The sequence below is a fragment of the Chenopodium album genome, chromosome 19, assembly GCF_948465745.1.
Source record: "Chenopodium album chromosome 19, dcCheAlbu1.1, whole genome shotgun sequence".
NCBI lineage: Eukaryota > Viridiplantae > Streptophyta > Magnoliopsida > Caryophyllales > Amaranthaceae > Chenopodium > Chenopodium album.
The window spans coordinates 39,687,532-39,703,996 of record NC_137852.1 but is presented as its reverse complement, the minus strand read 5'-3'; the positions used below and the strand labels follow the sequence as shown (position 1 = coordinate 39,703,996).

Here is a 16,465-nt window from a genome sequence, read left to right as displayed (position 1 = left end):
AAAGGAAGCCACAAAACACGTGATTTTCTAACAAAATTAAGGTGGATAAGACAATTACAAAGTAGTCATATATAGGAATATGTTATATTAGTAAGATAGGGCAATTGTAATACGAAGTAGTATGAAACAAAACACTCCTAATTTCATTCTCTTATAAAATATTCAGTTCAGTTCAGTAAATGTGAACAATCCCTTACTATATATATGGTCAAAGCATTTTAACTTCTGCCATATTAACTTGTAGAATATAAATAAAATTAGTTCATGTGTATATCCGAGGTAGTATGGAGTATCAAATTTTCACATTTGCTACTCCGTTAATTGTTATTTGCAATTTTAAAGTATTATTTGTGAGATATAAAAAAACTCCAAAGTTGCATATAACAATTAACAAAGGTAGTATATAATATACTGTAGTATGTAATATTAAGAATAACCTAAGGTCAAAATTCGCTATCGATTGGACCATTATATATATTCGGATATACCTTCTATCAAATGACAATAGACAGCAAAGTATAAGATGTGAACAAAATTTTCACGATGATAGAGTTAAACCACGAGTCTACTATTCCTGGTATTTTATTAACAGTTTATTTCTATCAAATGTTGGATTAGTTTTACTTCTTAATGATTCAACTTTATTTGTTTATAATATTAGATTTTTTCTGAACTTATTACTTACTAGGCCTTAGCTTAGCTACAACTCTTATTTTTATGATTTTATCATACACTTCAGACAATAATATCAGAATACTTGCTTTTTCTTCTGAAAAATAAACATTAATTTCTGCCAATCTAAGGAGCTCAAATAAGAAAGGGATTTCTACAACAAAGAGATGGATTTTCCCTAGGTACAAGTACACATGACACATGCGTAAAAAAAAAAAAAAAAAGAAGACAAAAGCACCATAAATATTTGAAGACCAAAACTTGTTTAACAGCCATCTCATCAATATACAATCAATTGTATCCGCTAACTAGCTACAAGTAAAAAGGTTTATGGTGAATCAACTACCAGTGGTTGCTCTTTCCCCATCCGCTCGAGACAATGCAGAGGTTGTTCAACCTCCATCAACCCGAAACTGCATGCTTCACAAGTCTCACAGGTATAATCAACAACGCTAATTTAGGTGCATACCAATATGCCTATTGTTGTGTTTGCTGTGGAGGTGGACCAGGTGGTAGAGGAGGCTGTGGCATACCACTTTGATTAGAAGGCTGCCATTCATAATGAAAACAGTTAATTAGTTTACGAAATTAAATGAAGGAAACAAACAAACATGATGTCAATTTGCTGCATTTCACAGCAAGAAAAAGGAAGATCGAGTCTTGGTATAATTTCACTAGGGCATACAGTTTATTCGTTCTTATTTTTTCGCAATTAAAGCAACACAATTTTGTTCTACCCCTAAAGTTTTATCTGAGGAATATTTGTCAGTTCACATACAAAAATAAACATCTTAATCATTAACACATCAGTTGCAGAAGAAATTTGGCACTTGGTAGCCTCAAGGTTTGTAAGCTCATATTCTAGTATCATTTCACAAAACCACAATTTCATTCTTCCATTATACGAAGTAATTCAATTTCCTTTAGCAAAGCAAGGCAATTTATAATATGTCAACTAGTGTGTGGCTCGGGCGACGCCCCGAGTTGCTAGTTTGTAATTAAAGTTCGATTAATTTTTTGCTTAATGTATTGAAAATCATCTTCAAAATTTAATATTTTGAAAAAAGATTTGTATAAGAAGAACCTTATTTAATATTTGTAACAAAATTTAATACGAGTTAATAAATTATCCTATGATATGTAATCAATAGTACAATTAAGGACTAATCATCTTATCCAATTTAATTATAATTTTGTTGGATAAATTTACATATTATAGCTAAGGCGGGTAAGACATGTATCGTAATACTTGTTGGTCTTAAGTTTAAGTCCTACTATAAGCATTTTTTAAATGTCAAATCTAATTCGTGTAGTGAAGGTGATGTGGCATATTTAAAGTGTTTAAAGAACATGTGGCATATAATGATGATTTGGCACGTTTATAGAGCTTAAAAGGGTGACACATGACACATATTCTGTTTTAGGAACACTTTTTAATACTATCTCCGTTAACAGTTATTTGCAACAAAGGGGGTCTGCACGGACTCCTAGGCAAAACTTTTTAAAAATGATTATTAAAAGTTATGGACATGTAATTAACTATTAATCAAATTTATTTTTTTTTAAAAAAATTACAATTAAATCAGAATTGCCCAGAACCGCCACCATACGCCACCCAGAACCACCACCCATGACACCATAACCCACGAACTGCCACCACACGCCACCCACAAATCACCTAAACCACCCATAAACCGCCGAAATCCACCTAAGAAGCACGAAAACCACCCAAAAACCACCAAATCTGAAACCCAAAAACCACTCACCCACGAAACAGCATCTTGCAAACCACCAACCACCACCACTCACCCACGAAACACAAGCCCACGAACCCCCCACCAACACCAGATTTAAAACCCAAAAACTAGCCACCCACGACCACCAACTAATCACCAAAACCCTTCGACGAACCACTAACACTATCCCCACCGAAACCCGATTAGATGAACCACCAAAACCACCACTACAAACCACCAAAATCACCGACGAACTATAGAAACCCTTTCACTACCACCAAAAACACCCCCACGTATCACCAAAATCATCGAAAAACTACCAAATCCCACACACCACCAATACCCCGAACCACCTGATAACCAAACCCACCCACGAACCACCCCCACAAACCTGTAAATTCATTCACAAAGCCACCAAATCCAACCATGAATCAAGCAAATCAGCCACGAATAACCGGATCTGAAACCCACTAGTAGAGTAGTAGGATGGATTGGAATTTTGGAGAAAGATGAAGAAGATGAAATGACAGATGAAGGAGGAGAGAGAAAGATAATTAGTTTAGATTAAGGTTATAAAGTTTTGTAATTATGGGTAGTGTTATGTGCTAATAATTTTTAAATGAGGGTATTTCGGTCATTTTGACAGAAAAAAGTTACTAAAATAGGAAAGAAATAAGTTTGTTGCAAATAATTGTTAGCACCCTTTTTTGGTAAATGTTACAAATAACTGTTAACGGAGGTAGTATATAAGTATAGATTCAGTCAAAGTTTTAAAACAACATTCTAAATGACCTGATGCGGTAATGCCCACAAGGTAAACAGCATCTCAAACACGTACCTGATAAGGACTAAGCCCAGGCATCATCGGCATTTGTCCACCTTGAGGACGGTTGAATGCTCCTGCAGGAGGATACATTTGTGGCCCACTCGTACTTGGTGGGCCCTGCATATTTGGCATGCCATTTGAGAAACCTCCAGAGGGAGGCATTCCACCACTAGGCATGGGACCTGACTGCATAGGGTTCATGCCCATATAATTCCCTTGCTGCATTTGTGGTACCATTTGATTTGTAGAATTCTGCATTCCCTGTAACAGTACACAAGATCAACAGAGGAAACCAAAAGGAACATTTCAAGCAATCCCCACCAAGGAGAAATGTGGGAGAGGAAGGATGATGTAGTCAAAACAATTAAATGAGATGCCCATTTAAAGTAGGAACGAGATAATCATGTAAACCCTATTCCCTCAAAGAAATCTGCAGAAAGATTGGATAAACAAAAGCCCATAGAAAACCATGAGGAAACTAGGAATGAAACACACTGACATGAACTCAATAAAAGCCTAAAAATTAGTGGATACCAAAACAATGAAGTCAACAACCCAAGTACAAAATAGTGAAGTCCATGAAATTTTACCATAGGACCAGGCATTGGCATTTGAGATGATGTAGGTGGCATCGGCATGGATCCAGGCATTGAAGAAGGGATGTTAGAGGGCATATTATGTGGTGGCATTTGGGGAGGGGGCCGATGAATATGATGATGTGGATGGAGCAGCATATGAGATGGAGGCTGTAACTGAGGCATATTTGGAGGTGGCTGTGGGAAATTAGGCATTTGTTGGGGGATTCCTTGTTGTGGAATTTGTTGAGGATTATGTTGATATGATTGCGGTTGATTGGGAGGCATCATAGAAGGATGAGGGCCTGGTGGCAAAGGAGGTGGATGAGCCTGCTTCTGCTCTCCATGAGAAGAATTATCAACTGAGGGAATGGAAAGCGGCATCGCAGCTCCAACACCAGGAATTGTACCCTCATTCCGTGACAGTCCAGGAGGAAATGGTCCAGGTGTTGTCGGCTGTTCCTGTATGGTAAAATTACCAGCTGCACGATTTGCAAACACAGGATTTTGCTCACCATAGCCTGCAGAATAATGAAAAGAAATTAGACAATACAGCACGCAGGTTGCAAGAAGGCTGATATAGCTCCTACATATCCATGCTTATAGAAAAAAGTGAAATTTAATTGCACTGATGACATTAATTTAAATATATGTCGACCAAACTTCACCCTCTCTCTACATAGGAGGCCAGCTGAATCACCAAGTCATACCCGTGTGGACATGTTCTTTATATCTTACAAAGATAATAAAGTAAAAATAAATTTTATTCACTAAAAATCAGTTTTGGTCAATAAACTAAAGTTGCAATCAGTAAAAATCAACAGCTTTGTATTATAAACTAAACTAATGATTCAATTAAAATCTACAATAAAAATCAGCTTGATCATTACAACAACAGCAAAGTCTTAGTTCCAAAATGATTTGGGGTCAGCTATCATGAATCATCATAAGGAGCCATACGATATAAAGAAAGGAACATAACAAGATAATCAGTCGAAGGAGTTTGAAAAAAGGTGAGTAAAGAGAGAAATAAGAGCATCCAAGAAAAATTAAGAAACAAAACAAAAAACAATTCAACATAAATCAGGTGAAGAGAACAGGCCGAGTGTAGACATCATGTTCCCCAAAAATTCAGAATTGAAATATAAGATTCTCATCTTGGAAATAAAAAGAACTAGAGAGCATGCAAACCAAAAATACAAAGTAAAAACCTTGGTTGTAGCCAGCATTGAACTTATCCCGACCAGTATCACCCGGCCTATTTCTGCACCAAAATTTTGTCGTGTGATCATTGCTCCCACTGCAAAGAAATGAAGGAAATGGTTAGAGATGATCTCCGTAATAAGCTGATTAATAATAAAAAAACTGCAGCAAACATTACATAATGTGAATCACGCATATAATACCACCCCCATCAAATCAAAACATAAACAAGTTTCAGTTCACTTAGAGTGATTTTTATCCTACAAACAAGTGTAACTGGCAGTAACCCTGATAAAAATGATTAATAATCTAGTTTTAAAGGTAACCCTTTCCTAGCCCGCTCAAAAAGAGATAATGCATACTATACAAAAAATGAAGAAAAAAAAATCATTTGGCGAAGCTGCTGCCTTTTTTTTCCCCTATCTGCTCCTATTTTTCATCGGTGCCTTTTGATTCTGAGCTTTTGTTATCATGTAAGGCCTATTACCTATTATTTGCATTGCTGCTTTGTAATGTAACAAAGTTCTTTTAAAATGGTGAGGAAAAGTCTTCTTTGCTCAGCTACTGTTTTGATATAGATATTCAATGATTGGTAAACTGATGATTGTTGCAGTCATTTGTGAAAAATGTTTTGATTATCTTAAGAACAGTGTGGCCAACTTTAAGTGACTAATTTGAAATGATAGGAATACTGTGTCTCTCTCTTTATTTTGATTCCTCCATTGATTTAATCTACTCGCCTCCACCAATACCACCTTCACTCCCCCACAACCTTTATTACAGCCAAGAGAGAGAGGATCTGGCAAGAGAGTAGGTGAAGGCCTCAATCCATTTCACGGTTAGAGTGACCACTTGGTTCCAAACCTGAAACCTTAATCCAATTCAAGTTGTTGGTACTGGTATGTAAGGAGGTGGGGAGGGAGATGGTAATGGTGACGTAAAAAGGAGCGGGTTCCACAATGGGAGATAGAAACAGCATTTGCAACGATGGCTATCTAGGTGGTGGCGGCTATACAAGGGAAACAAGTGAAAGTGGAGCATGTCTTCTTGGTGATGGTGGTTGGGTGAGGGGATGAGAATTGAAGACAAAGCATTAATTCAAGTCAAAATAATCCCACGGTCTCCAACCTCACTTGATGCATCTTATTTGATTAATATTGAGTTATTAAGTAAAAAGGATGGTGGTTGGGTGAGGGGATGAGAATGGTGACGTAAAAAGGAGTGGGTTCCACAATGGGAGATAAAAACAGCATTTGTAACGATGGCTATCTAGGTGGTGGCGGCTATACAAGGGAAACAAGTGAAAGTGGAGCATGTCTTCTTGGTGATGGTGGTTGGGTGAGGAGATGAGAATTGAAGACAAAGCATTAATTCAAGTCAAAATAATCCCACGGTCTCCAACCTCACTTGATGCATCTTATTTGCTTAATATTGAGTTATTAAGTAATCAACCCGAAGGAATCTATAATTTATTTTATGTTTGAAATTCTTTAAAGTTTAAACCACGCTTGTTCGGAATTCGCATGGATTCTTGAGCATGGACAAGTTCATATTTTAGAGTTGTATGCATATTGTGCGCTGGCAATGTTTTTTGTGAGCAACTTTTAGAAGTCAAATAAGCCTCATGATGGGGGGTATTGGCACTTATAATCCTTCACACAAAATTCAAATAAAAAAGGGTTCAAAATTGATCAGGTTGTGTTAATCAACACACGTGTCTTCTAAATTAAGATAATGTATTCAATTTATTTCAATCGCCAATGAAAGTACCATTCAAATGCCCCCTTTCATTTTCTTGCTTGTACCCTCTAGACACTCTCAAAACCAAATTTCTTGTGCATGGCTAGCAGCCCAGCACTCTTGTCACTAAGAAAGAATATACCACACATTCCGAGTTTCTGACCCTCAAAAAGGTGGATTGTGACAACAGTCCATTTAGCTCATAGTTTATTAGTTTTCATAAAAGAGAAAGGTAAGGAAGAAAAGGGACAAATAATTTATCAATTCTCTTTCAATTAGTTTATTTTCATAGCTATACCAACCCATTTTCCATTATCACCGCCACTGTCCCACTTCTGCCGCTAATAGAAAATCACATTGTCTCTCTTCACAAATCAGAATCCAAATGGAATTGCATATATATTTTTATGGTAGTTGAGTGTAATCTCAAATTAATCAGACCTGAAAATAAAAGGCTCAAAAACAACCACCATAAGGTTCATAACCAAGGTGACGTCATTTTCTTCCTTTGTTTTCCCCCCATTTACTGCCTCTCCCTGAGATATGCATTTTCTCTTTTCGAAGATGGACATGTGTTGGAGCAAATGGTGGTTGGGAGGTGGTGAAAGTAATAATAGACTATGATCTGGATTTAAGGATGAAGTCTGCCAGCAGCAATGGGGGTAAGAAACAATGAACAGCTACAGTGGATAGCTTTGACAGCAGTGTGGCAAATGGCGTACAGGTGGTTATGCTTTGGAGGTGATGTATAAGGTGGATCGGAGGTAGTGAGAATGTGGAGGAATTGCAAAATTCTTGGGGGTGGAGATCAGTGTGAAACCATTTGGGATGATTCCACCCTGGAAAGAAGAACTTAGCAAACCAATAACACACACATGTAATAAAAGTCCCTGATTCTTTTTCCCTTTTTTGTCTGCCCTTTAAACTTACAGCCATATAGGTACATCCACACCACAAGCCCCACCCACATTCTTATTTGTTACTCCCCTCATCCAATATTTAATACCATAGGATAATGACATGAAGATTAACGGAGGTAAACAAAAAAAAGTAGAGCAAATATGGGAGTTTGGATAGGGGCTTCAAGCCACGAGCTTAATTGGAAAGAAAAAAAAAAAGGTATGAATGTATGATTCAATTAATGTAGGACATCCTAGAGAATAAAAGGTTTCGATTAATTTGGGATTGATGGAGTACTTTTAAAACTAATCAACATCTATTCTACAATCATGTATTCCAGTTCATCTAGGAGATTAAACTCACCTGCACAAAATATATCCAGCAGGATGCCAAGCAAGGTCCCACACAGCATTATCATGGGCATTTGGAACTTCAATTTGTGGAGTCTCATGCCTGCATTCAGCATACCATAGCGGAAAATGAGATTTATCATTAGCAATAAGAATTTGATCTGCTCAAAAAAATTACTTTTTTTTTAAAGGGCTCAAAAATATTTAGCTAGTCATCAAAATTTAGATTAATTTACTTTTCGTATGACTAATTCAATCACCAGAAAATAATGCATTGGATTGTATCGAAGGGAAGTTTATCAGATCTTAACTTGCAGAAAAATTTCCACCTAGTAAATTGCCAAAAACAATAAAGTGGCAGTTCTTAATTTGAAAATGGAATTCCATCATCAGATAGAAAAGCAGCCTTTAGGGCACAGCCACGCACAAAATAGATCCCTTGGCTATTATTTTTAGGAACAAAGGAAGCCCTTGGCTGATTCTTTCAGGAACAAAAGAGAGCCTTTGGCAGATTCTTTCAGGAACAAAAGAGAGCCTTTGGCTGATTCTTACAGGAGCAAAATAAAAAAATAAATAAATAATTTTTTTAAAAAAAAACCCTTTGTTCAAGATATTTGAACAATTTTGAGGGTTGTTCCTTTTTTGAAAATTAACAAAGATGGGGAATAATAAAACAAACCCTTGTTCATTAGCTATAATCATAGTTATGTGCCATACTAAAACTATTATTGTCCCTTTTCTTTCTTTTCCACATAATTTAACTCCTCTCCTTCCTATTGTTCAAATTCTCTTTGCTGGTTCTCTGTTTTAATTATGCTTTTACGAATGAAATTGATCCTAAACTCAGTAGGCTGTTTAAAATAGGCCAACTTTCCTTTAAATTTAGCCTAAGAAGCTGTAGTTTAACAACCCCCCCCCCCCCCACACACACACACACACACCCCACAAAATCAAGTGAAGGTGTTAGTAGCAAAATTATTATTTAAGAGAAAAAGATATTACCCGACAAGCCAATGGAATATGGAGCCATCATAACTTCCACTGACAAAATATTCTTCATGAAATGGATGCCATGCCAAAGCTGGTAAGAGGAAGAGGAAAAAAGGGGGACAAACCTTCAATACCATTGGTTTTGCAATCAATTCAAAGAACAAGGAAAATAACATAAAATAATCTGTCCCCATTCACTTGCCTCATTTGCACAAGACCATGCAAGTGAAAAAGTAGAGAGTAAAAATAGGCGGATGAGTATAGGCTTTTTAAGTGAGGTCTTCCTAAATTGTTTTAATATATATAGGTGGGTGTGGCCGTGTGGGTGACATGTAGGCCTTTCATTAAAAGGCTGACTTCAACCAACCCAAGCAGCAGAACCAGGATTATTTCAGTTGTGGGTCAGTGGGTGGGGGGATGAACTACTTGTACATTTATTTTAAAAAAGTAAAATAAAACTTTACAAAAGCTACCGAGCATAATAGTTAATTAAAAAAAAATGAGGAAAGCAATCTTCATAAGATTCGAGCTCCTGACTACATGTCTGATTTGGGTGGCCTACCAACTAAGCTATAATAATTTTATATAAGGTTGTTTATGGCTTAATACAAATACTCCCTTGATTATTTTTTTTACTCGTTTACATTTCCAGGGGAAGTGAATGGGGTGTATGAATAATTTGGATAATAATTTGCATATAATTTAAATATCAGCATACTAATCTCCATAAAGATTAAAGAATAATACTTCCTTCCTCCCTTTTTATAGGATATGATTTCCATTTTGGGATGTTCTAAACCATATAATTAAGGCCTATCTTTTAAGTGGATAAAGCATATTTCAGAAAAAGATTGTTCTATGAATGAAATAAAGTCATTTTACTTACGAAAGAGACATCCTGAATCAGTTTGCAGCTATTTCTCCATATTTCTTCCTATTTACCGTAGCAATGGAAACCAAGGAAAGGAGGGAGTTCATGGAAGGTAGGTCCCTTATTTAAAATTTTGGGTAGGAAAGAGAAAGTTGTAACTTAATTGTACAACACATCCCCCACTATTAAACAGTATGAATGAACCCATTTGGTGGGGTAAGGCAAGATGAAGGAGAGAATTATTTGCCATGTCTATATAATAATAAAAATTTTGTTTTCCCAACTTTTCACAATAGCCTTTAAAAGTAGAATATTTTAATTATATGCAATCTATTTTACCTATTTGACTATTTCTTTTAATTTTTTTCCAAATAAATACGTATTCCACTAAATTGTTAAATATTTAACCAAAATTCCCATAACTTCCAACATTAACTTCCCATATCCCATGAACTTTCCTTAGTAGCTTCCTGAATTATTTCATAACATTTAAATCCCGTGCATGTTCGGTATGTTCTAAAAAGTAATATTAAAGGAAAGTAGAAAGACCTATGAAAAGCAAACCTAAATTGGAAGTAGGAAGATAAATGGGCAACAAAGGGAGTAATCTGTTTTTTTATACGGAGTAATATATTCATGAGAAGTCATTATCCCTACCAGTGACGTCCTTCCTGTGGCCACGAAATGATTCAAGCTCTTTCATAGCCCTTATGTCATAAAGCTGCAACAAGAAAATGACAGTATACAAGGTCAATCAATACACATTGATTTGATAACATATTAAGGAAAGGCTATAGTACTGATTCCTTCACATATCCTTCACCCTACCCACCCTCCAAATGTGTCAGGAAGAAAAATGTAGGCGATCACAAAAATGAATATAGTTTATACCTTGATAATTTGATCCTTGGAAGCAGTTAGTACCCAGTTGCCATTGTCATTCCATTTGACACAAAGCACAGTGTTCTTGTGACCATGACTGAAAAATACAAGCAAAGTTAAATGCAAGAAACTTTTAATCTAAATTGAATAGTTACATAATACAAGAGTATGCACATATACATACAATGAGCTAAGCTCCTTTCCAGTCTTAGCGTCCCAAAGTTTCACAAGGTTATCTTTACCACCTGAGCAGAAAACTATGTAAACGTCTTTGAATTCATAGGTAAAATTGCAGTAGAGAACTAATAGCCTTACATACCTGAAACCAGTAGAGACTTTGTGGGGTGCCAATCAACACTCTTCACATCCCAACCATGGCCTGCCTGAGTTCAAGCCACAAGTGCAACAGTCTTAGGTTACAATAAGCACAATATACAATATTGAAGAGAGGAGAGGAGAAAAGGAAAAAGGTATGCTAAAGGCAATTTCAACTAAGCAATTTAGGCAGCCAAACTAAAGAATATATCACATTCATGGCATAGTTAGCAAATAAATTTCCAGCTACAAATATACAAAGCACATTACCTGTTAATGTCGTCTCATCCTGACACCTAGCAAAATCCCAAACTTTTACGTTCCTATCATCAGAGCAAGAGCAAAATTTCAGGTCTGTTCTGCAGAAGCTGTTACAAAACCAGAATCCACATTAGAGATAATAATTAAAACTCCAACCACCAAATATTAAAAAAGAAATATTAATATAACTACCTCAGATCCCGCACTGGTTCTTTATGACCAGATTTGTTGGCCTTGACATTGTTCATATTATTCTGCCAATACCTAGCAAAAGCGCAGTTAGGGCTTAGGAGCATCATGTCAACAATCAAATGCATTAAATAAACTCATTGCAAGATTGCTAAAGGATTATGTGATAAAATCAATTAAATCTAAATAATTCATCAAAAATACATTACTTTATTGCGCCTTCATCATCCCCAGTGACCATCCAATTCTCATTATGACTCCATACCATAGACCTGACAGCTTGTTCATGAGCCTCCACAAGTTAAACCATTACAGGGTCAGGATTGTCTTCTACTTCACAAAACAAAAAGAATCTGCAACTTCAATCAAGCATACCTGAAGAATCATCTCAAAGTTGAATGACTGACCATTCCAGAGAGTAAATTCACCACTTTGTGAACCGGTAATCAGACGCCTTCCATTGGGTGTCCACTATTATCATAAGCAAGTCACAGCGCAGTGTAAAAGTAAGTAAGATGGAAAATAGTTCACGTTGAACAAAAATGGGCAGCCACTTCATTACCAAAAATGACACAATTGCAAGAAGCATATATTGTAAAAACTCTACTTAACTACTTCTTTAGTCCTTTGCAACCTAAAACTTCCGATGGCTTTGAGACAGAAAGTATTGCAAGAAGCATTGCAAACCCTCAAACCCTATATCTACAAGTAAAATAATACAAAGGACCAACAACAATAGTTGCAAACTTACCAGAACACGATTAATAGAGCATCGGTTTTTGTTTAAAGATGTGTGAACAAATTTTGCTGCAAAGCTTGTTGATGGATTATCTGAATAAGCAGCTGGTGGCAACAACTGCACCAACATTTACAAGAAAACAACAATGTGAACAAACAATAATTTTTTTCCTGCGGTTAAGAATTTGACAAAATGAAACCCTTTCATACTTCTAGGAAGCATTCCCAATATGCAATTTCCAGTAGGTAAACAATCTTTTGAGAATAATAGTAACTGAACAATATTTTGAAAATTCAGATAATTTATGAACAAGCCATAACTTCCTCTGTTTTTCGAAGCTCAAAACAGTTCAACTTATGCACTACAAATACACAATTTTTTATGCTTTATTCACAAACAAACTTACAATTAGACTAAGTTACAAAAAAAAAAATTGTTAGTTTTGTCTCAATGTTTATTTTATAATTAAATTTATTGTATATATTGTGTTAATAGACAATTAAAAATAGTAACAGTCAAAACTCTCTGTGCATTGGAAATTGTAAAAGTCAAAAGTTGCAAGCTTTAAAGAATGGAGGATGTATAATATAAGAATTCATATTTTAGAAAGAAAAAAAAAAGTGCTAAGAGGCCACTCACATCAACAGCAGCAGCAGGAGTAGGTTGCAATATTGTTCGGTCTCTTGAATCCCGCTGCCACATGCGAACCTGTAAATAAAGGGTATAAAAAAGAATATTTGCTCAGAAACTCTATATTAGAAACCATAAGTATCAAAATTTAAGCAGGGCAAAAAGTATCAAAATTTTCAGCTTAACTCACTTCAATGAGTGATCAGTAATTCAAACAACCAGAAAAAAATTCCACACAAATACTGCAGTTCAATGCACATTTAACAATAATATAAAGAGGAAGTTTCTCTATACATATCAAAATGTCATAGCCTAGGTGAAGGCCTACATATAAACACAGATACATGATATAACCTACTGCAAAACATTTAGGTAATCATGCTTGCATGACTACTGATATGATATTGCAGTAATTCAATATCCAGCCTAAACGATTATCAAAACCCAAAAAAATAAAGCATTTTAATCTATGTCATTATCTTCTGCTTCACCATCATCATTATATTCTCCTAATTCTTCAATCTCTCCAGGTGTAAAACACACCTTGATATGTCTCTGCAAGCACTGTCGCATACTCACAAGTCACAACTAAGACGAGAAGCAAAGAAGCATAGTTTGAGGAGAGAAATATGCAAGCGGAGAATTAAGTTCTAATTTTATTATATTCCTTGGGAAATCTATTACATTCTTAGAGAAACACAATTTGAAGAGCTTAAAAGCGATGGGAAAACCTATTAAATTCTTTAAGAAAGATCTAGTGTCCATTTTTCAATAGAAAATCTTTTAAACAAACCAAATAAAAATAAATGAATTAAAAAAAAAAAAAAAAAGCCTAATCTTTCTTCAGTTATTAATCGACAAATTATAAGAAAGAGCTCAACTTGAGGCAGAAAGAAGCAATTTCATTCTATCCAAAGGTATAATTTCAGTGTAATGTTGTTAGGGCTGTAAATGAGAGCTTCTGAATTAGATACCACTTCTGTGATTTTGTAACAAAAATAGTAGATGCATGTATGATTGTATACCACTCTCAAGTATACAATTGCCTCCATTGTTGATAAATCAAATAATTTCTTTAGCAGTTGTTTTCAAATTCATAATTATATTGACCTCATAAACACCATGATATAAGTTAAAATCAAAATGTGACTTCTAATAATTTTCAAACAGTGTATTGCATACTAATTTCTGAGATTCAAATTCAAGACAGTGAATCCAATGAAATCAAAATATCCTTGTACCCAAACACTGCCATATGAAAAACAGGGCATTGCCTAGGATCACATGTGATATTAAGGGTGAATTTCCAAATTCATCAAATGCAGAGGCCCCTGCCATGTCAACTGGAGATGCATTGATAAAAATATACTATGTATTTAATACCTGAAGATATCGGACAATTGTGCTTGTATAGTCCACAGCTCGTCTTTGTGTAAGCTTTCTCATCCTTTTTGCAGCATAACTATCAGCATGAGCTACACAAAGCAAATCAAAAAAGAAGTGATCACTTCGGCTTTATTAAGTAACACTCTCTCCAGACCAACAAGTATACCACCACAAGACTGTTCCCAAAGGTCTCAAATATTACAAAGGAATCAGCTTTCCTACAATAATGATAATTTTGATAGATCATAAGCCTCTTCAAGTACTATTGTTCGTCAAATTAGTTCCCTAAATCTCATCTCATTTATTAATCAAAATCCAAGGCACTACTCAAAAACTCACAATGCGCTCAAATTTTATCCACCACCTAACACTGTAAATCTGTAATTATAATCCGTAGTTCTAGGTGGGGAAAGGCGTTGGTCAGTGGAGACAATATCAGCTTCTGAGAAGGGGGGGGAGATTGCATTTTGCTTTTTTTTTTAAAAATGGTCAATAAGTACACCCAGGGGTGTTCCTACACAATCTAATTGAAATGCAGGGAAATTCTAACAGCAGCATAAAGTTCATACTTGTTTCCATAAGAAAAAAAAATCAGCAACAATTGAACTAACCTTGAATAACAATTCCAAACATAATTTCTAAAAACATTAACTTTATGCCACAGCATTTTTGAAACCCTCCATACACTGATTTACAATTCAATTAATCTAACAATTAACCAAACAACTCAACCAATCCCACATCAAACAATCCCTTAAACCCCCAATTCATAAATTTGATCACCCGAGCGTCGAATATCAAACGACATTATTTCCATACACTACAATTCACCAAAAATCAAACTTGACAGGCTTTCAAACACAATACCCAAAAATCATAAAACTAATGCCACAACAGTTTTGAAAACTCTTCCAAACATTAAAACTAGATAAAACAACACATTAATCTAACAATTAACCAAACAATTCAATCAACCCCACATCAAACAATCCCTTAAACCCCCAAATTCATAAATTTGATCACCCAAATCTTGAAAATCAAACAACAATGCTTCCCTACAGTCTACCCTACAACTCACCAAAAATCAAACATAATGGCCAAAAACATAAAACTAACGCCACAACAATTTCGAAAACTCTTCCAAACAATAAAACTAGATAAACAATTCGTTAAGCTAACAATTAACCAAACAATTCAATCAACCCCACATCAAACAATCCACTAACACCCCCAATTCATAAACTTGATCACCCAAATCTCGAAAATCAAACGACATTGCTTCCCATTTCCCTACACTACAATTCACCCAAAAAAACCCAAATTGAGAAGAGAGATTACAATCATAAGAAGATTGTTGAGGATGATGAAAATCGGGAGGAGGAGGGAGATTGGAGGAAGAAGCAGAAGACTGTCGCATCATAGTAGGAGGAGGTGGTGGTGGTGGGCCCCGGTGAAAGTCCATTCCAGGAGGCTGTTGGTGCTGCGGAGGAAGCGGCGGGTGTTGCTGGTACTGCGGCGGAGGATGCTGCATGTGTGGCGGTGGTGGGTGTTGCATGTGGTGCGGTGGTGGGCCCTGCTGCGGCGGTGGTTGGTGCTGGTGCTGGTGTTGATGCTGGTGTTGTTGCGGGTGTTGCTGGTGTTGTTGGGGTGGTTGTTGTTGTTGTTGTTGTTGTTGTTGCTGCGGTGGTGGTGGGGGTGGAGGTTCACCGTACATCATGGTTGTGGAGGAGAGAGAAAGAGAAGGGGGGGAATTGAGAGATGGGGTGGTTTAGGGTTTTAGAGAGAGGAGGTTTTGTTCACCATTGAAGTGTGTGGGTGCTGCAAAGAGTGTGAAGTTTTGGTACGGAGGGGTGTTCTTAGGCCCCGTTTCGTTTCTCAACTGCTATTTGTCGCTCCCATTTTACCAGGTAACGCTCCCTTTTTTTCTTGAAATTACCACTATGCCCTTTATGCAATATGGGTTATAAAAATGAACTTGTTCCCCATTTGGACACCATACATGAAACGGTACCCTTACTTCACGACATTGTTGTCCCGAGCTTCCCAAAATCGGTCCCCACGACCTTGCAACCAAATCGGTCCCCACGACCACCTAAAATTTCTATTTTCAAAAATCGTTAAATTTTCCGACGGGTCTTGGGTCATGGACGGCGAGTGGAACATACGTACGCCGGAGAATGCGTCGGATCATTCTGTAAGT

The 16,465-nt window shown here is 36.2% G+C and overlaps 1 protein-coding gene across 1 annotated transcript; it reads right to left on the bottom strand.

Annotated features, from left to right (window-relative positions):
• Positions 1–918: 918 nt before the first annotated feature.
• Positions 919–16,072, bottom strand: LOC145595534 (flowering time control protein FY-like). The gene is made up of 18 exons (XM_081651949.1): positions 15,604–16,072; positions 14,263–14,354; positions 12,889–12,957; positions 12,262–12,366; positions 11,886–11,981; positions 11,720–11,802; positions 11,514–11,585; positions 11,331–11,428; positions 11,065–11,124; positions 10,930–10,990; positions 10,755–10,842; positions 10,521–10,584; positions 9,005–9,083; positions 8,016–8,105; positions 5,021–5,109; positions 3,825–4,330; positions 3,247–3,495; positions 919–1,221 (listed from the first exon to the last, which is right to left on the bottom strand). Exons 1-18 carry the CDS (start codon positions 15,980–15,982, stop codon positions 1,150–1,152), a joined length of 2,352 nt encoding a protein of 783 aa, XP_081508075.1. The 5' UTR covers positions 15,983–16,072; the 3' UTR covers positions 919–1,149.
• Between the last annotated feature and the right edge of the window lie 393 nt (positions 16,073–16,465).